Source organism: Cetorhinus maximus, chromosome 5, assembly GCF_964194155.1.
Source record: "Cetorhinus maximus chromosome 5, sCetMax3.hap1.1, whole genome shotgun sequence".
NCBI classification, from domain to species: Eukaryota; Metazoa; Chordata; class Chondrichthyes; order Lamniformes; family Cetorhinidae; genus Cetorhinus; species Cetorhinus maximus.
Window position 1 is genome coordinate 148,203,407 of NC_135883.1, and position 22,439 is coordinate 148,225,845.

Genomic DNA, 22,439 nt, shown 5'->3' on the forward strand with positions numbered 1-22,439 from the left:
AGTGCTACTGACAGCAGATATTAAAGTAATTAGCAAGAAAACCTAGGCAAGAGTTGAGAAGTACTTTGCTTGGGCAACAAGTTATGATTTGAAACGGAATGCTTGAAAGGCTGGTGGAAGTAGGTTCAATTAACCATCAGAAGGGAATTGGATATATACCAATGGGAAAAGTGCAGGCAAGTGGATCTAATTGGATAAGCTTTTGGCAAAGAGCCAGTACAAGCACGATGGGCTGAGTGGTCTCCCTCTGTGCTGTATGATTCTATCGCATGACTACCTACAATAATGTGACAATTCACAAGCTTTCAGAATACAAGGTCAACAAAGCTGAACAGTAACAACTGAAGTTATATAGTGCCCAGAACAAAGCAAAACATCCTACGCCTTGGAACATCAGTAGGAAGAGTGAGAACATTGGGGGAAGTGACCAACGATGTTGTTGAGGGAACTTGAAGCTGGGTAAGAGATAGCCCAGACAAGGAAGTTAAGGAGAGAATTGCAACGCCAGGCCTCAGTTACAGAATTATCATAAACTTTTAATGCTGAATATCCAGAGAGATAGGGACGTAACAAATTAAAGTATTTCCCTAGCAAACACAATATATTTTAGATATTACTGGTCATATACACTGCTGCCCACAGGTATGTTCAACATCAATTTAACAATTTGAATTAACAAGCCTCACATCATTATTTTTAAAATAACCCTTAATCCTGGCTACAACTAAAGAATTCAACCTTGGGTGCAAAAAAACTACAATCACACTCCTCTGCAGACCTTACAAATGTCTTTACTTTGCCATTTACTATTGCAATTCTAGCTCTGTATGACTAGATCATGGAATCCCACTCCTGTTATCTAGGTACCCTTGATCATCCCAACTCCCTTGCAGCAGCCTATTATCCTCAATCCCATTATCTATGTGCTCAACTATCACAATTCCCATTAGGTGTGTATTTGTCATACTGGGGAAATGATGAGGGAATGACTAGGATATAAAAGAATGTTAATGGAGACAATGACAAGGTGAGAGGTGGTGGAATGTTTGAGCAGATTAATAGCTGTAGGAATATCATGGTGAATGGAAGGTCAAAGGCTCATTCAGGGGTCTGGGCGTCACTGGCAAGGCCAGCATTTATTGCTCATCCCTAATTGCCCTGGAAAAGGTGGTGATGAGCTGCTGCCTTGAATCACAGCAGTCCATCTGGTGTCAGTACATCTAAATCCTCCCTTCCTAACAGCACAGTGGATGTACCTATACCAGGTGGACCGTAGCAGTTCAAGGCAGCAGCTCATCACCACCTTTTCCAGGGCAATTAGGGATGGGCAATAAATGCTGGCCTTGCCAGTGACGCCCACATCCCATGAAAGAATACAAAAAATGTTTAAAAATAGACTTTGCAGAAATTATTGTAGAATCATAGATGATACAGCAGAGGAAGCTGCGATTTAAAGCATCGTGCCTGTGTCGGCTTTTTGAAAGAGCTATCCAATTAGTCCTACACTTCTGTTCATTTCCCATAGCCCTGGAATATTCTTCCTTTCCAGTTTTATCCAATTACCTTTCAAAAGTTACTATTGAATCTGCTTCCATCATCCTTTCAGGCAGTGCATTCCAGATCACAAAAACACGTTGCATAAAAATAAATCCTCATGTTGCTTCTGTTTTTTTTTTAAACCAATCCTCTTAAATCAGATTCCACTAGTTACCGACACATCGGAAACAGTTTCTCCTTATTTACTTCGTCAAAGCCCTTCACGATTTTGAACACCTCTATCCAACGTCCTCTTAACCACCTCTGCTCTAAGAAAAACGATCCCAGTTTTCCCTGGTTAAAAGTTCAGATCAAAATACTAAAATAGGAATTCTTGCACTCAATATCTATATACTTGAACACGGTATAACATTGGTACAATTTTCCATTCACACTTATTTACATTATTGTGCATATTATTGAAGGACAAGTAATGTAAATTTCACAGATCAGATTGGATATTTGTTGAAAACTTACTTTAGCCGTCAAGAATGTTCAACCAGCACAGTCCATTTGCAGTGCAGCATTTTAATTATTACAAAACTGCTAGTGATGGGCGCACTGTCAGAGTGGTTAAGTACAGAAAACAATCCACCACGTAACGACCATGAACACAACAAACTGTTCTGTGATGCCTGACATGAGAACCTGGATTATCTTCTGCAATCCTATTTATTGCCACATTAGGCAGGGCAAGGAAAACCGAAGCAAATGGGCAGAATTCTTTAACAAAAGGGTGATCAATGTAAGGAGCAAATTAATCAAATCAGACATTTTGGGATTTAGGAAGGAAATATGAAAAGCATTTGTCTTTATAAAAATTAGCAAATGATCTGGGGAGATCTGATAAGAGAGAGAGGCTGGACAAGATAGCGAGCTATACTGACTGTCTTCTCTCACCAGAAGTTGTTAGAATGGGGACGCAATGTCCCTCGCAGATTTGTCTGCTCCACCACCATAACTTCAGTGGAAGTCCAGGTGAAAAAAAGCCAGGCCCCCTAATTCTTATCGCTGCCCAATGACCCCTGCTATAAACTGCCACGGATGTTACATGAACCTAGGATTAAATCTCACAACTATAATCCCTGCCACAGCTGAATAGTGCACCAGAGCTCACAAAGGAAGAAATGGCCACTTGGGTAATGGAGGGCAACTCTTGCCTGTGGAACTGCAACCCCTGCAAAGTCAACGCCTTTAGGAGAGGGGAAAGAGAGGACACTGAAAAAACAAACTTCTCAGGACTGTGCTGAGGGAAATGGTGGTTCTCAGAAATACTGAAAGAGCCCTGGATGTCGAGGGATAAACAGGATTGGATAAAGAGAAAAAGAGAGGCTTATGGCAGATATCGAGGGCTCAAAACAGCGGAAGCCCTAGAGGAGTATAGAATGTGTAGGGGGGAACTTAAAAAGGAAATTAGGAGAGCCAAAAGGGAGCATGAAAAGACATTGGCAGGTAAAATAAAGGAAAATCCAAAGTTATTTTACAAATACATTAAGAGTAAGAGGATAAATAGGGAAAGAGTAGGGCCTATTAAGTACCATAGTGGTAATTTGTGTGTGGAGCCGGAAGACCTAGGTAGGGTTCTAAATGAATGCTTTGTGTTGGTGTTCACAAGTGAAAGGGACAACGTGGGTATGGAAATCAGGCAGAAACACTGTAATATAATTAGAGAAATTAGCATATAAAGGGAGGAGGTTCTCAGTGGTCTGGCAGGCTTAAAAGTAGATAAATCTCTAGGCCCGGATGAAATGTATCCCAGGCTGTTGAATGAGGCAAGGGAGGAGATAGCAGGGGCGCTGGCAATATTTTTCAATACCTCTCTGGCCACAGGAGAGACGCCAGAGGACTGGAGGACAGCTAATGTGGTACCGTTATACAAGAAGGGAGGAAGGGATAAACCAGGAAACTACAGGCCAGTCAGTCTAACCTCAGTGGTGAAGAAACTATTGGAAGCAATTCTGAGGGACAGAATTAACCTACACTTGTAGAGGCAGGGATTAATCAAGGACAGTCAGCATGGTTTTGTTATGGGGAGGTAATGTCTGACCAATTTAATTTAATTTTTCAAAAAGGTGAACAGGTGTGTAGATGGGGGCAATGCATTTGGCATGGTCTACTTGGACTTCAAAAAGACTTTTGATAAGGTCCCGCATGGGAGACTGATAACGAAGGTAAGAGCCCATGGGATCCAAGGCAGTTTGGCAAATTGGACCCAGAATTGGCTGAGTGGCAGGATGCAGTGGGTGATGGTCGAGGGGTGTTTTTGTGACTGCATGCCTGTGTCCAGTGGGGTTCCACAGGGATTGGTGTTGGCTCCCTTGCTGTTTGTGGTATATATAAATGATTTAGACTTGAATGTAGGAGGGTTGATTAGTAAATTTGCAGATGACATGAAAATTGGTGGGGTGGTATATATAAATGATTTAGACTTGAATGTAGGAGGGTTGATCAGTAAATTTGCAGATGACATGAAAGTTGGTGGGGTGGTAAATAGTGAGGAGGATAGCCTTAGATTACAGGAGGATATAGATGGGCTGGTCAGATGGGCTGATCAGTGGCAAATGGAATTTAATCTGGATAAGTGTGAGGTGATGCACTGGGGCAGAACAAACAAGACACGGGAACACAAGATGAATGGTAGGACTCTGGGAAGTACTGAGGATCAGAGGGACCTTGGTGTGCATGTCCGCCGGTCCCCTTAAGGTAGCGGGACAGGTAGATAAGGCGGTTAAGAAGGCATAACGGATACTAGCCTTTATTAGCCAAGGCATAGAATATAAGAGCAGGGAGGTTATGCTGGAACTGTATAAAACGCTGGTCAGGCCACAGCTAGAGTATTGCATGCTGTTCTGGAATCCGCATTATAGGAAGGATGTGATTGCACTAGTGAGAGTGCAGAGGAGATTTACCAGGATGTTGCCTGGGCTGGAGAGTTTTAGTTATGAGGAGAGATTGGATAGACTGGGGTTATTTTTCCTGAAGCAGAGGAGATTGAGGTGTATAAAATTATGAGGGGCATAGATAGGTTAGACAGGAAGGAACTTTTCCCCTTGGTGGAGGGATCAATAACCAGGGGGCGTAGATTTAAGGTAAGGGGCAAGAGGTTTAGAGGGGATGTGAGGAAGAATTTTTTCACCCAGAGGGTGGTGGGAATCTGCAACTCACTGCCTGAAAGGGTGGTAGAGGCAAAAACCCTCATAACATTTAAGAAGTATTTGGATGTGCACTTGCGATGCCATGGCATACAAGGCTATGGGCCTAGTGCCGGAAAATGGGATTAGTATAGTTAGGTACTTGTTTGACCAGCACAGACTCGATGGGCCAAAGGGCCTTTTTCTGTGCTGTACACCTCTATGAACCAAACTCGACTTTACTCTTTTAAAAACAAAAGTGGTGAGTAATTACCTGTTAAAATCATCAAATGTCATCACTGTTAAAATAAGGCACACTGCCATTCTAAGGCTTTGCCAGATAAAACACTTCTGGTGCCAAAACCAGTATGAGTCAATACACATTTCAGACTATTAGGTTTGCAGTCCATAAAAACCAATGAACAGTTCTCGCTGATTAACATTTTGTTATGGCTTTACATTTACTTAATCATGTATACTGCAAAGTCACAGCTAGCAAATTACAGCTCATGGGTACTAAACTTGCCAAAGTCTGCCACATCTGTATGTGACTTATAGAAGAGCAGTTGGTCTAAATCGGCATGTTACCATTCTCTGCAATCAATCACTCAGTCTCTGAAGTAGCTGCACTTTAGAAGTGAAATTTACCTGCATTTGGCAAATGTTGAGAGGGGAGTATCCATCAAAGCCAGGCTCCCATGACACTACAACAATGTGAGCTGTTTGATTCTTAATCCGTAGGCCAATTGGTGCATGTGGGACCTCTAATTAAGACAAAAAAGAATGGCAGCACATTATAACACTTGCTGAATATGACATATATTTAGATGCACACGTAATTTCTTTTCCAATTGGAAATCTACTGGGCTAAAAATTGCACCGTTCCCATTTTCAGGTGTGGGGTCAGGATTCACAATTAACCTGCGCCTGGTCGCATTGAGACAAGCAGCACACAAACTGCGTGCTGACTCACCATTTAAATGACTGGAAGATGATGAACACCAAATGGAACAACAGCCAAGAGAAAGGGCTCCCAGGTTCTTGGATGCAGCGCTGAAGGCCTTAATCAAATTCGACAGCAGGAGAGAAATGTTTCTGCTAGGAACCAGGAGGCCCTCAAGAAAATCCCTCAGAATGGAATGGGAGCAGGTCACCAAGGTCAATTTCTGGCGTCTGGCCCAGAGAACTTGGCAGCAGTGTCGCAAGAGGTTCAATGACCTCACATGGGTGATCAAGGTCAGTGAATCTACCTTCAAACGACATCTGTTAACTAAGACACCACCAGCCTCTGACGCTGTTCAATGCACGACACTCCCATCACTCACCCATCAGCTGCCCTAGCTTTCAGACCTAGACCTAACATTTGGTAGCTCCACCTCACGCTCACACACCCATCTCTCATAGCCTCCACATACTTCCAGCTATTCAGCTATGGTAGGCACAACACCCAAACACTTTGCCATACACTCACTGACATGCTTCACTCCCTTTTGAAGAGTAAGGTGCTCCATAACCTCAGAGCAGAGTAGAGCCAGAGGGAGACAGGCACACCTACAACACTAAAACCTGCGAGGAGACTGCGCGCAGAGTCATGGAGCTGGTTGTGACAGAGACGGTTGCATCTGGCACCACCAAGAACATTCAGGATGACATGGCTTTTCTCAAATCCCACCTCACCCTCATCTTATCTGGCATAAAACGCAAGACGTAGATGGTGTGACCATGGACCTCTTGCTTCCACCTCATGCCCTCTCCCTCGCCATTCTGATTTTTTGCTTTCAGATATCCAAGAACTGCCATTTAACCAGCCAGCGCAGCCTCAAAAGAGAGAGGGAGAGGGCGAGCGAGAGTGCGCGAGACAGCTTGAGAGCTGCTACAAACCTCTGAGGTAGAAGCACCATTCCTTGGTCTGACAGTTTCAGCCATCAGCTCAGATATTGGTGCGGTGCCTATCTTACAGAGTAGTATAGAGTTGAGATCGGGATGTGGTGAGTCACCAGACACAAGCGGGTTACAGCCAGGCAAAGGGGAAAAGATAGTTTGTGTGCCAGCTTCCTGCAGAGAGAGGTCTCAGACGAGTTCTGCTACTGGGGCCTCAGTTAAGGACTTCAATGAGGCAGCGGACAGAAGAGTGCTGTAAAGTATGCACACAGAGATGCTTGGTGCACTGGCAAGCCTGCCAGTCAGCCTCTTGTTACCGTCAAGGAGCATGGCAGAGACCAACTCCAACATGGCACGGGGCATGTGCATAGCCTCCATGCTCTTGTGGTCCAGCCATGATGAAGCATTTGATGGACACTGTCCCAGTTCCCATTGCACAGACAGCAAACACACAACATCTCGGTGCTGCAATGGAAGCTCAGCAGAGATCCCGAAGCTCAGATTGCAGTCATCATGGCTGTGCTTAAAGGGGCAGCGCAATTGCCAACGAATCCATCAGACGTTCTTCCAAAAGCATGGAACTGTGGCAACAGTACAGCTGACTACGTTGCAGTAACCCTTGCTGGAAATACATGCATGTTTACTTGTGGTGAAGACAAGTTCAGATCCAGTTCTGATGAAAGATCACCGACCTGAAACGTTAACTCAGTTTCTCTCTCCACAGATGCTGCCTGTGCTGCTGCCCAGTATTGCCAGCATTTTCTGTATTCATTTAAGACTCGGGTTGTGGTGTCCTGTGTGACTGAACTGTCACCAGCAGGCTCATGTATGAATAACTGACTAAAGTTCAACTCCATTTTTGGAGGAGCCACCACCCCATTACCTTTGCAACCCCCATCTATACCATCACCTCCATAGTTGACTTTCCTAATGCTTTCCTCACCAGCCATCCCATCCCTGCCCTCCATAAACGTGAAATCATCTGACTTCGAGAGTTGAGCCCCTGTCCTGTACACGCCATCATCCCTGTCCCTACCAAACTCCATTTAATCTCTCCATAGTCTCAGTCCTCCTTACTTTGGAAATCCTTTCTAGCCAACTATCTCAATCCATACTCTCCTATTTCTTTGGCTCCCTTATCCCCTGTTGTTCTAAAAAGGCTGATCTCTTGACCGTTATGCCTCATCCCTCGGCATCTCTCTTCCAAATTCGCTTTGCGTCATTACCTCCAACCCTCCCTCACTTGCCTTGAAAAGCACCTTAAAATAAAAGCCTCTCCCCACCCGCCCCACCATGTTTCTTCACTTCAGCTTGGTCACTAATTCACCCTTTTGAAAGTGTTCCAAAGCATTCTTTTACAAGTAATATAGATGCAAATTGTTGTTGTTGAGATAGCTCGGGCAACTATTGCCCATACAATCGGATCCTATCCAGCTGACGGCGCTTTCAAGAAAGGAAGGCATGGGAAAGCATGGCAAGAAAAGAGAGGAGGAAAAAAAACTAACAACTTGACAGTATAGGCATATTAAAAATAAGCACAGGGTATATTTCCTCAGAGCCAATCCCACCCTGCCATTCTAATTTCACCAGGAACCATGCTTGCTCATTTAGACAATGTTTGCAGAGTATTTCTGGTATGGTTACAATGATGGAACAGAAAAGCTCCAAGGAAATTCCTGGCTGTGGCATTGGATTAAAAAAGTGCTTATACAAAGGCAGTAATAGCTGCCCATGGTACATACCCTTGATGTTAACCTGGGTTTCCTTTGAAACTGCTACTCCTTTTTGATTGTGAGCTTCACAGCTATATCTTGTCCGCTGACTAATTCCTGAATTGGAAAAAAAGTTTTAAAATGGAGAAAATTAATTTACCCTTTCTGTGCGTTACATCCATTTTAGAAATCCCAGTGTAGTGATGGATTGCTTTTGTTGGGAAACTGAAACCAAGGAATTCTGATGAAAGCCAAGAACTAAATTGCATATCCACCTGCATCAAAATAAGGGATCCCAGTTCACAAAGAAAATGTCAGGTTTTCAGTTCCAGTAAATCTTTAGACTGATCAAGCCTGCCCCTGCATGGAAATACAGGCTCCTTTCATCCATTTCCCAGTGATCACAAAGAGTTTTGTTTGGAATATGCAGTTTTGAGAGACATATGCAGTCAATCTTGCCAATGAAGATGAAATGACGAGAAAGCCAAAGATAGAAATGGACCACCTCATTACAAACCTCTGGGCCACCAGAAGCCCAGAAACGATTGGGTTAACCATTTGTATTTTAATTTACAGTTTAAAAAAATAGATTTTTCTGTCAATTTTTACTCTTTTTTTTTCTCTCAAACATGTTGACTGGATACAGCTCTTGATACCTGGTCATTTATACAGGTATGGCTTTGACAGCAAATGTCAGCGGGTGATCTGGGCACAGGTGGCATCCCAGTCAAACTTCATCTTGTCCTCACTTGCCATACACACACACACACACATACATGTACACACACAAAAACTTCAACCACGAATCACAAGACACCACAGGAACTGGTGTCCTTGGCTGTTCCTCTCCTTCCATATCGCAGGGATATTGAGGCTGATTGTCCGACCCTTAATGCTACTCAGCTGGAAGTTGGGATTGAAGCTAGGGCCTTGCTGCTTGGTATGACTTGGTCACTCACTGGCTAAACCTGCTGAACCATCAGTGGAGCCACAACTCACATGGTTTCATTATAACATTGGTGTTAAAATTTTCCAGTGGCTAAACAAGCCACTAACAGTGACGAGAAATATTTTGCAACATAATTAAGCCCCATCCACATAAATATTCCCCTCTCGGAGAAAGGAACTATTTTCCTCCGAAAACAGGTATTGCTTATTTCTCATTAGCAGAGAATTCTCAGAACTCCCCAGAAGAATGGAGCTAAAATGTAATTAGATAGCTTCAGACTCTGATTAAAAATAAAACTCAAGCACATATACAGCATGTGCTTATTTTTCACAAAACCAATTACAAAAGGAGTTAAAATTGGATAATACGATTTTCATTCCTTGACGTTGTTTAATTGTTTCAGGTATTCCTGGCTCTGTTACTCAGTGATCAGGTCATCCCGCACACACACACAAACAAAGCTGACAAAGCCTGCACCACTACTCTGCTTTCGATTTTCTGTCCGTCCATTTCGACAGACAGCAAACCTCAGCCAATGCAGCTGTGATTTTTTTTTTATTGTTACTTGTTATTCTAGGGATGTGGTCATCATTGGCAAAGTTGGCATCTTGCCTAACTAACCTGAGAAGGTGGTGGTGTGTCTTCTTCACAGTTTTGATACAACCGAGTGGCTTGCTGCATGTTATGGCTTGCTAACAGTCAGCCACGTTGGTGTGGGATTGAAATTACATGCAGACACGTTTCCTGGCCTAAAGGACAATCCAAGAGTTTCAAGGTCATTTTATCTTCCTGAGGTCAAGAGGTTAAATTCATGATGACCGAGGACAATGGTTACTGGAAGCATTATTGGCTCTTTCATTTTAAAAAGCATGCTTTTAGTTTCGAAATTGCTAGTTTCACATGAACTTTATTTCATTAAAAGGAAGCATTTTTATTAAGATGTTTCATACGAATTCCAGTCAGCCCAAGTTTTCGTTTTAACACACCCAAGTTCAGAGGCCTATAGAGATTAGGCAATGCAAGAGCTTGGGATTTTCCTCGCAATTGCACCCGATTTCAGGCCAATAAAGCCCATTCCTGCTGCTAATTGCCTGAAATCGGGTGGGGCCACAGAGGAAAATCCTGATCTTAATTGCCCTGCCCCTTCCCTGACTGCCGTGGAGGTGTCAGCTGTGGCTCAGTTCATAGCACCCTCGCCTTTGAATCAGAGGGTTGTGGGTTCATGTGCCACTCCCGGAAACCAAGAACTGTGAATGTACTCGAAAGAGTTACAATCTGTGACTGCTGATAACTCGAAAGAGTTTCCCTGACTGCCGTATGTAAATGCCAGATGGGATGGAGAAAAGGAAAGAGGAGATTTCAGACTCTGTGCCAATTTAGACCTCTGCCTGTCCCTCTTATCGCCACTTCCCAGACTGCCAGATGAATGGAGGTAGTAAGCTGGGGGTTGTGGGGTTGAAGCTTAGAACATTACAGATGGAGATAGAGGGCCTGGTCCAAGGCCCTGTACCTTTACTTTTATCAACAAACACAGAAATACAACAGTAGTGGAAACATTGAAAAGAGTGATCAAGGAAAAATATACCCTCATAAAAAAAATCAAGAACAAACCAGCCAGCAATATTTTTCTTTATTCTTTCATGCAACATGTGTATGTCATTGGCAAGGCCAACATTTGTTGTCCATCCCTGATTGTCCTTGAACTGAGGGCAGTTTGCTGTGGGTCTGGAGTTGCATGTCAGCCAGTCCAGATAAGCTTGGCAGATTTCCTTCTCTCAAGGACACTAATGAACCGGTTGAGTTTTTACAACAATTGATGACAGTTGTCATGGTCACCATTACTGAAACCAGCTTTATATTCCAGGTTTTATTAATTGAATTGATATTCCACCATCCGCCAAGGTGGGATTTGAACCCATGCCCACTATGCATTTGCCTGGGCCTCTGGATTACTAGTCCAGTGACATTACCACTGCACCAACATCTAACACCCCTCCCCCACCCAATGACCCACCATGAATGAATAAGAAAATAGGCAAAATTAAAATACGTTAAGTATATAGATAACAAAGGGGAAGATGACAAAAGGAAGTATGGAAAGGTTAGGAAATAAGTCAAAGAGATTAGGAAGGAAAAGTGCAACTAGAAAATTAAATAGCCATGGAACACAAAAATACACATATGCACGATATAGATATATTCTACAAACACGTAGATAAAAGGAAGATAAGTATAGGGCTCCAAATGCAGCAAGACCTGGACAATATCCAGGCTTGGACTGAAAAGTGGCAAGTAACATTCAGGCCACACAAGTGTCAGGCAATGACCATCTCCAACAACAGAGAGTCCAACCATCGCCCCTTGATATCCAATGGCATTACCATCACTGAATCCCCCATAATCAACATCCTGGGGGTTACCACTGACCAGAAACTGAACTGGACTAGCCATATAAATACTGTAGCTACAAGAGCAGGTCAGAGGCTTGGATCCTGCAGCAACTAACTCACCTCCTGACTCCCCAAAGCCTGTCCACCATCTACCAAGCACAAGTCAGGAATGTGATGGAATACTCCCCACTTGCCTGGATGAGTGCAGCTCCAAAAACACTGAAGAAGCTGGACACCGTCCAGGACAAAGCAGCCCACTTGATTGGCACCACATCCACAAACATTCATTCCCTCCACCACCGACGCACAGTAGCAGCAGTGTGTACCATCTACAAGATGCACAGCAGGAATTCACCAAGGCTCCTTAGACAGCACCTTCCAAACCCACGACCACTCCCACCTAGAAGGACAAGGGCAGCAGATAGATGGGAGCACCACCATCTGGAAGTTCCCCTCCAAGTTACTCATCATCCTGATTTGGAAATATATCGCCATTCCTTCACTGTCGCTGGGCCAAAATCCTGGAACTTCCTGCCTAACAGCACTGTGGGTGTACCTACAGCACATGGATTGCAGCAGTTCAAGAAGGCAGCTCACCAGCACCTTCTCAAGGGCAACTAGGGGTGGGCAATAAATGCTGGCCCAGCCAGCAAAGCCCACGTCCCATGAATGAATAAAAAAAATACCAGGGGATACACATGAGAAAATCACAGGTAGTGACAGTAAATGGCAAAAATATTAAATAATTACTTTGCCTCTGCATTTACCAGGGAGACTAATATGGTGTGCATGAAATTAGAAAAGAACAAAAAGATATAAAGGGAGTTAAAATATAAGGAGGATAGGTTGGGCGGGGGAGGGGGTGTGTGGGGAGGTGGGGGAGAAGAGATCATGGCTTGCGAGTCAAATTTTGGGAGGATTACATCTCTGCTCCAGGTGGACTGCATCTCCACATACAAAAAGAAGTTAGGAGAAGATAACAGATATGCTACCACACACAGCAAAATTCATTAGAAAGAGGGATCTAGAATTGCGGGCAAGTAACTCAAGTTCTGACTCCCCATAGTCTGTCCACCGTCAACAAGGCACAAGTCAGGAGCGTGATGGAATACGCTCCAATTGCCTGGATGAGTGCGGCTCCACCAACACTCAAAAAGACTAACATCATCCAGGACAAAGCAGCTAGCGTGATTGGCATCCCATCCACCACCTTAAACATTCACTCCCTCCACCACTGATGCATAGTGGCAGCAGCGTGCACCAGCCACAAGATGCACTGCAGCAACTCACCAAGGCTACTTCAACAGTACCTTCCAAACCCGTAGGTCATGTAGAAGAACGAGGGCAACAGACATATGGGAAAACAACCATCTGCAAGTAACTCTCCAAGTTACACAACCTCCCGACTTGAAACTATTCCTTCTTCATTGCTGAGTCTACCTCCCTGCCCAACAGCACTATATGTTTACCTACACAACACAAACTGCAGCGGTTTAAGAATGAGGCTCATCAACACCATTGAGGGCAATTGGGGATGGGCAATAAATGCTGGCACCACATCCCGTGAAAGAATTAAAAAAGACCAATTAGGTTAACATTAGTGATACAAAAGATAGTGGAATACTTAGCAAAAGATATAATAGAAAAATATCTACCAGAATTGGAGGTCAGAAACATAGTGCCAACACTAATAAATCCAGTAGGAAATTTAGAAAAAACTTCTTCACCCAGAGAGTGGAATCCACTATCACAAGTAGTTGAGAGTGGTAGAGATGCATTCAAGGGGAACCTAGATAAGCACGAGGGAGAACGAAATAGAAGAATATGTTGATAGGGCTTTGAAATGAAGAAGGGCGAGAGGAGGCGTGTGTGGAGCATAACCACCAGCATGGCCTGTTTCTGTGCTGTAAATACTTTCGTGAGCAATGGTCTCAGCCCAGGTCTGCAATGCCAGGGGTTTCTTCCTTTTTCAGGATCTTCTTTCCCTTTAATTTTCCCTGCATCGCCACAGTAATGATGCCTCTCCATTCATTATCTTGCTATGCGCTGGCAAGCTCCCTCTTTTCATTTGATCATTGGCCAGGCTAGCATTTCTCCCTCTCCTCCAAATTTTCCATCCTTTCCTACAATGAGAGGTCACACCTCTCTCCTCAGTGACTAGAAATCCTTGGCATGAGGAATCCCAGGCACAAAGCCATATTCTATTGCCCTACATTAACAGAACTGCTTGTTATTAATTGTTATTAAAAAAAAATAAGTATTTAGAAGTTTCATACTTTCACACTATCCCTTCGGTACCGGATTGCATGGCATTGAAGGAAGGAACTCAGATTCCTCAAACTCTGGGAAAGGCTCTCGGACAGGGAGAAACTCAAAATGGGACACAGCTCCACCTATATAATCAGTACTAATGTAAAAATAATAAGGACAGGGCAGAGGAGAAAACATAGCAGATCTAGAAAATGGTAAAATAATGACAGAAGCAAAAATGATACAGGAGTTAGGCATTGTTACAGAGTATGGCACTTACTGATGCAGCCGAACCATAAAAAATGATTACAGTAGGCGACGGCAACAAAATATTAAAACACTTAAGTGTCAGAAGTGAAGAATCACTTCCCTCAAAGTTCAGGAAATATTAAAAGAAATAAGAATGTCAGATAAGATGAGGAAGTTAAAAGGAGGGCAAAGGCACCAAGACTGCATGGACTTCATTCAAAAGTACTTGAAGAAGTTGCCAGTAGTGCTGGTCACATTTTTCACACTATCCTCATGGAATCATTGAAATGGAGGTATAGTCAAAATATTGGAAAGTAGCTGAGATAACACCCATCTTTAAAGAGGAGATAAGATGCCTGGGGAACTACAGGCCTGCGAACCTTACATCCATTTTCGGTTGAAGACGGGAATATTGTACACTTGGATAATGTGGAATTACGGGTGGGAGGTCATGCCGAACAGATTTACTGTGAAGTTCTGTACTACAAAATGACTGGAGTATTGCTGAAGACAGGCCCAGGCGGGTGCAAGATGAAAAGCTTTGACAACGTGTCTTTTTTCAGCAATGCTCAAATTTACTGAAGTTCACTAAAGAAATGAAGTTAATGGCCTGGCTGGCGGTGCAAATTCTGTTGATGTGATTTATTACATTTCAGCAAGACTCTAGATACCATACCACACAAGTACTTAATCCACAAAGTAGCAAGTCACAGAATAGGGGCAGGTAAACTTCTGAGGTGGACTTGCAAATAGATAAACCAGATAAAAGCGAAGGATGGTTGTAAATAGAGTGGTGCTGACATGGCAAGGGATCACCAATGGTTGGGGGGGGCGGGGGGGGTACAGTATTCAGCTTTGTGCAGCAATCGATTTGGTCTATGGTATCAAATGGTTAGCAGGGATCTATCAGTATTGTTGGGCTTGCTAGTTAAGATGATCGTATCCGAGGATCTCAGAGTCACAGTGATCGGCACACATCTGAATGACTGGCTGGGAACTTCCTCAGAGCTGCTCCTGTTCAGCTGTCAGAACCTCCTCTGGAACTGCAGCAGAAGACTCCCCAAGTATAAACAAGGTTTTCGTGCATGGTGAAGTTACAGCAGCAACTCAAATGAATTTCAGGCTCAGAAATCTGCTGTACAGTGGCGAATCAAATTGGATGAACATTAGCTAAACACAGGACAAATCCTTTGCAACTCATAAAGCACAGGCTATCAAAACCCTGGGGACCATTCTGAGGGCTCACATAGGTTAAAAAAAAATGCAATATTAGTAAATGCCATGTGCATTGCACATGATGTACATCAGGATACGATGCAAGTCAAGTTATACATATGAAGAGAGATTAGAGGTGGAATTTGCCAAGCTATCATGAGTAACATGCTGAGAGACAGTGAAGGAAATGTTTGTTTTCCCGTTGGATCAAATGTCTCAGGAACCAATCAAAAGTAGATAGAATTTATTTTGCACGACAGGCAGATTTAGAGTGCAATTGGACTGCAGGCAGCATTTTCAGTTACAAAAATATTAAGTACATTTAATTGAGTAAAAGCTATATACAGCACAAAAGCTTAAATCTCCAACTACATTTTCAGTAACTATGCCCAAGTCCTCAAGAGATGACTACTTCATTAATAGTTGTGTAAAACTGGCCGCACTTTGTCCTCCTCCAAAGCTTTAAGAAAAGCTTCAGCGAAATGTAGAAGGGTAAAACACTTATGTTTTAAACAAGTTTAATCTCAAATAGAATATCTTTCATGCATTCTACTCCAAGCGGAGGGCCAGAAGCTCAATACTAGCTGCCAAGGTCATCTCTTCACCATTCAAGTCTGAGTGAGCATTGCAATTAAACACATTTATCTTCAGTTATCAAAGCAGCTTCTCATCAACTTTCCTTTCTCAATTCAAAACCGGAAACCTATATTTAAATGTAGCTTTGACTTAACTGAATCTACATTAATGCAGCACATTTAAAGTATCTCCAAAAGCTTGTATTTTTCTTGCTCAGCAGCACATCTTTGAAAACCTGTCGTGGTAAGCGAAAAAGCCGTGGAGCAGATCTTATGTTTCAAATCGTTATGTCAGTCGAGTAAATTTACATGGCACCAAATACTTTTGAGGGAGAAGGAGTTCAGATAGGTAAGTCGTGGGCAGAGTGTGAATGGGGTTCTTTGTCATCACATTTCTGCCAGTAATCAGCAGTTCACCAGCTATATAACAGAGTTGAAACATGACCTTTGCTGTGGTGGAGTGGGGAATTGGAAGGCTGATTTAAACACAAAGGCAACACTGTTATAAGCCTGGAGTTATTGGGAGACTGGAATTAAAGAAATAAACAAAATGTCAGAGTTTTCAACAGGTTTAATGATTTGTATTAAATGAAGAATCATTTTTTCCCCCAGTGATGTTCCTTCAGTCAGGTCCTGCTGCGCAATCTGGCTCAGGAACAGCCACACAAAAGTGGTAGATATTCACCTCCGGGGAGCCATGAAGATTATTTCCAGGATGTTGAGACCAACACAGCTTGAGTAGCTTCCTGTGTGAGAACATATTGAGCTTTATCATGTCCACGGGGAAAACATTCTCCTCAGAGAACACCACTGGCTGACAGCTAATGAAGCACTCACATCTTGGACCCCAAAAAACCCCACGCACTCATCTGAAATCCCATAGTCCCCAGTGAGCACTTCCACACCCTGCAAACGGACGACAGCTCCACCTCTCAATGGCACGCCTCCTGGTTGGCAGCAAACACCACCAACACACAATGTGGTAACTGACCCAGGTGGTGAAGTGCCAGATTTCAACCTTCCACGGAAAACCTGGGCAACCCTCAGCCGCTGGAGGACGGGCCAGGGAAGATATGGGTACTTGTTCCACAGGTGCAACAAATTGTGACTACGGCCATCCAAGTCAGACCATCGCCCACATCCTGAACTTCTGCCCTGAGAGATCCATTCCTGATGGTATCACAACCATTCACACTGCATCAGCTGAAGCCGTTGAATGGATCGTCAACCATGACATCAAACTATGACTGCTTCCCCATTTATACGAGTGAAAAAAAAAGTGGGGCATGATTGGGAAATTTGCAGATGACATAAAGATTGGCTGGATAGTGGATAGTGTAGAGGATAGCCATTATCTCCAAAACGATATAGATGGGTTGGTGGAGTGGGCAGTAAAGTGGCAGATGGATTTTAACATAGAGAAGTGTGAGATTATACATTTAAGGAGGTCAAACAGTTACAGGGATTACACAATAAATGGGAATATACTAAGAGGGGTAGATGAAGTGAGAGATCTTGGCGTACAAGTACACAGGTCCCTGAAGGCAGCAGTTCAAGTAGACAAGGTTGTAAAGAAGGCATATGGAATGCTCTCCTTCATTGGCAGAGGTATAGAATATAAAAGTAAGGATATAATGTTGGAATTGTATAAAACACTGATGAGGTCACAACTGGAGTATTGTGTGCAGTTCTGGTCACCACATTACAGGAAGGACGTAATAGCTCTGGAGAGAGTGCAGAGGAGGTTTACAAGAATGTTGCCAGGGTTAGAAAAGTGTAGCTACGAGGAGAGATTGGATAGGGTGGGGTTATTTTCCTTAGAACAAAGAAGGCTGAGAGGTGACTTGATTGAGGTGTACAAAACTATGAGGGGAATAGATAGAGTGGACAGGATAAAATTGTTTCTCTTGGCGGAGAATTCTAGAACCAGGGTACATAGATTCATGCTAAGTGGCAGAAGGTGTAGGGGGGTCATGAGGAAGAACTTTTTTTACGCAGAGGGTAGTGGGTGTCTGGAATTCGCTGCCAAGTTGGTGGTAGAGGCAGAAACTTTAAACTCTTTTAAAAAGTACCTGTATCTGCACCTTAAGTGCTGTAAGCTGCAGGGCTATGGGCCGGGTGCAGGAAGGTGGGATTAGAAAGGGCACCTGGGTGTCCTCGGGCTGGCATGGACAAGATGGGCCAAATGGCCTCCTTCTGTGCTGTAACTTTTCTATGGTTCTGATAACCTGCCGACTGTGAGTATGAAGGTATTTGGAGAAACCAGTCTCAAAGAACTAAAAATTGAAGCTTTGTCTGGCATATTAGGTTCACCTTAAACTGCCACAAGTGATGAGAAGCTTTTCCAGACCGACTTGTATTCTGTTTATTCCTTTGTCCAGTTTACAACCTGGTTTTTACAATATTGGGCCTTGGAAGACTACTTAATTTCTAAGGTTTGATAAGCCACAGTTATGCTCGTTCTTCTAAATAAAATAGTAAATTGAACAATGTATTGAGACTTGATTGCAGTCAGCAAGGCCATTAGTTTCAAGGTCTGCAGGATGGCCCTTTAACCCAGAGACTAGAGAAGCTTGTGACACGATTATGGACAGAGATAACACACAGTGAGCCCTGTACATATTGTCAACATGGTGGAGCAGGTTTTTTTTTATTCATTCGTGGGATGTGGGTGTTGCTAATTAGGCCAGCATTTATTGTGCATCCCTAATTGCCCTTGTTCAGAAGGCATTTAAGAGCCAACCACATTGCTGTGGCCTGGAGTCACGTGTAGGCCAGGCCAGGTAAGGACGGCAGATTTCCTTCCCTAAAGAGCATTAGTGAACCAGGTGGGTTTTTACGACATTCGACAATGGTTTCATGGTCATCATTAAACGATAAGGGGAGGGAAATATTGGAGAAGACGTGATTGGGCAAATTCTGCTGTTAGTTCCACTTTATGGGGTATAACCTGGAAGCTTCACTGTGGAAGATTCAACAGCAAGCCTCTCGAGGATGCATGTACAGAAAGAAAGAAAGACTTGCCTTTATATGTCGCTTTCCACAACCAATGGGTGTATCAAAGCCAATGAAATATGTTTTGAAGTGTAGTCACTTTTGTAATGTAGGAAATGCGGCAGCCAATTTGCACACAGCAAACTCACACAAATAGCAAAGTGATAATGACCAGATCATCTGTTTTTGTGATGTTGATTGAGGGGTAAATATTGCCCAGGACACAGAAGATAACTTCCCCGCTCTCCCTCAAAATCTTGCTGTGGGACCTTTTACAAACACCAGGCAGCAAATGGGGCCTCAGTTTAACATCTCATCGAAAGACAGGACCTCTGACAATGTAGTGCTCCTTCTGTACTGCAGTGGAGAGACAGCCTTGATTTTTGTGTTCAAGCCCTGGAGTGGGACTTGATCCTAGAATCTTGTAATACAGAGGCGAGTGCACTATCTGCTGAGTCATGGCTAAATGCGGACAAAACGTAGAGGGAATGGGGAACAAGACAACACAACTTCTGGAGATACCAAGGTAACATAATATACAACTAATGCACACATATCAAATAAAAACCACCACTGTTACCAATACAGTGTCAGCTTCAGATGACAGGAAAGTGTCTGAAAGGGCTATAAAATTGGCTAAACATTGGTGTGAAAAACAGCAGGGTTGCAAGCAGAGGACTGGGCTGAATGTTTGGCATCTTCAAGTTGTTTTTAACCTTTGGATTGCGCATCCAATTGCAGATGCACGGTTTTCCTGGATTTTCTTGCACCAGCATGGAGAATTTTCCCACTCCATACTGGCTTGCCAAGCTGAGCTTAATGTAACAGGAGGGTTTACTGCAACACTAGGTCTATTTGGACGTCTTTTTTGTAGGATCATTATTTCTATAATTTGCTCTGGAGCCCCATTTCTTCTTTCTATTTTTCTTCCCAATGTTCTGTCCTCTCCTCTTGTACCAACAAAGAGTCAACATCTTCAGGGCGTTGAGTAGTGCACAAGACTGCTGTCCTACCGTCCAACTGATGCATGATATGCATGCATTCAGTCAGTGCTCGAGGCACATTGTTCACCATGCTGGACTGGGCACTGGAAGGATTAAATGCAGTCATTTTAATAGTTACGTAAGGGTATTACACTTGGTCCTACACTTGTAGGGCCCTTTTGTGAAACTGGTCTATTCCAATGTTTGGCTCACCCCATAATGCACTCGCTCAAACAAATCCTGGCTTTATTTAAAGGGCCTATTTATTCTAAACATGTTGGTTTGACCGTTCGGTGGCTGCGAGACGTCTGGGTGGCTTTTTTTGGCTGTTTTTTTTTTAAGTTGCGCCTGAATTCAGACTTCTGCTAACAACATTTTTCTGGTGCTGGACTGCTTGCCGTCTTGGGATAATCTGCTGGGTCTGAAAGACAAGGCGGAGCAACAAAGGAGAGACCAGAATGTATGAGGTGTGGGGAGGTGGAGGGGAAAAAAAGAGGATGATGCGGACAGGAGACAATACCCACAGGAGGCCTTCCGGCAGCTCATCTCACCTGAACTTCACTGAGCAGAAACTGCAGGAGATGCTACTGCGTCACCTAGGAGGCTGTCACTGAACTACATCACTACTTCAGCAGCAAACCAGGATATGGCAACACTGCCCTGTGGCTGTCAAGGTCATTATGGCCCTTAGTTTTTAATGAAATAGGTTGCTTCCAGGCCGTAGCAGATGACATCAGTAACGTCTCCTACCTTGCTGCTCTCCATTGGAGGGTGGTGGCCAAAGCTTTTTACACTAAGAAGTACATCAATATTACTTTCCAAATGGACAAAGCAAAGAGTATTGGACTTTGCATTAATTACTATAAGGCTTTCCCAGGGTCCGAGGTTCTGTATTTTTTGCCCTTGTTGCCTTGCATGCTGCCCAAACATCAACCTGGCATTTCTCCAAACTGAAACAGATTCGACTCACTCAATGCCCAGCTTATTTATGACACTGCAGCACTGCTAGTCTGTTCCCAGTTTCGGGGCAACGTTCATAGTGCAATGAAACTGTGCCAGTTCTCCGTGCTTCATTCCAACTAGGTCACAAGGTTCGTTTCTGGGCTGGTTACTGGGCAACAAGGGCTATTGCTTACATACATGGATAATGAATCCAGTCAGGAAGCCGGGCACAACTGCAAATCTGAATTACAACAGGAGCATGCGGCCACCAGAAACATTGAGCAGGCAGCTGGTATCCTCAAACAACACTTTCACTGCCAGGACCATTCAGGAAAGTTTTGTAGTTACAGCATTGACTGTATATGCGGCTGTGTGCTACCTAACTTTCCAATAACAAGGGATGAACTCTTAACACTACTGGGACAGCAGGGAGCAGAGGAAAAAAAGAATAGCACTAAGAGGAGGAACAGCTGAAGCAGCATCAAACACCAGTGCCCAAGCTGCTAGAACTGCTAGAGACCAACACACCTAGAGCACTTCATGCAAGCCATCCCTCCAACCCCAATACACCAACAGTCCCACACTCCTGAAAAATGCTCATCTCTATGGCCTTCCTGGCCTCTCTTCACAATTAACAAATACAGAAAAATAAATGCATCCAACAAATCAATTCCACCGTGTATAATATTTAACAATAATAATGCTTAGCAACCTGGCTTATGTGCTCATTTACCGAACCTCATTCTCCCAGTGTATTCCCAGGGGCTACAGCTTGGGAGGTGGAAGGAAGGCTGCTGACTATGGTAATCAACCTCAAGTAGCCCTAAGCCCCGAGGGCCCTGTTGTGAAAGACAGCAAGTCGGCATGGACCGGGCCAGTCTGGCCCAGTTGGCTGCACGGCACTAATAAGCACTAGTGGACTATGTGGCAGGGGAGTAGACATGTTGTCATCCTGGCAGGTGCCTCCCCAGTGGAGCCAAGACCAATCTCGTGGAACTGCGTCTCTGCAAGAGAAGAGTGGAGTGAAGTAACAAGAGCTTCTGGAAACTCCCACAAATATTGCACCCCATTGCCCAATTAAGTGGCAACTGTCTTGAGTTTCTATGACAGCAGTCACTGCACAGGATTTAGATGTTGACTTCAAGGGTCCAGGCAGGACAGTTCATATCATTTTAGTGCTTAAAATGAGAGGTCAACAGTGCATCTGGGCCCTAGTGAATGTCCAGTGGTCTATCTACCTAAGAAATTAAATTCAAGGATGGAGAAAGAAAGTTAACAATGGAGAAGCAAATAGGGTGAATATGAGAGAGAGAGAGAGAGAGAGAGGGAAGGAGAGAGAGAGAGAGAGGGAGATGGAACAAGAGAAAGTAGGTTAAAAGAAAAAAAAGGACATAAAAGAAAAGTAAGAATAAAATTTAAATATTAAACATTTAATCAACTGCTAGGAATAATTTGCTAACTGCAGGAATGACAGGGTCTTGACAGGGTGGATGTGGAGAGGATGTTTCCTCTTGTGGGAGAATCTAGAACCGGGGGTCACTGTTTAAAAATAAGGGGTGGCTCATTTAAGACAGAGATGAGAAGAAATTTTTTCACTCAGAGGGTTGAGAGTCTTTGGAACACTCTTCCTCA

The 22,439-nt window shown here is 43.6% G+C and overlaps 1 protein-coding gene across 1 annotated transcript in view; it reads right to left on the reverse strand.

Annotated features, from left to right (window-relative positions):
* The window catches only part of mertka (c-mer proto-oncogene tyrosine kinase a), a 128,167-nt gene that overhangs the window by 65,018 nt on the left and 40,710 nt on the right, over window positions 1-22,439 (reverse strand). Inside the window, exons 5-6 of the mRNA XM_078542653.1 lie at window positions 8,291-8,377; window positions 5,316-5,431 (exon numbers count right to left, since the gene is read on the reverse strand). Of these exons, the coding sequence (XP_078398779.1) occupies window positions 5,316-5,431; window positions 8,291-8,377 (203 nt within the window). The remainder of the gene's footprint in view (window positions 1-5,315; window positions 5,432-8,290; window positions 8,378-22,439) is intronic.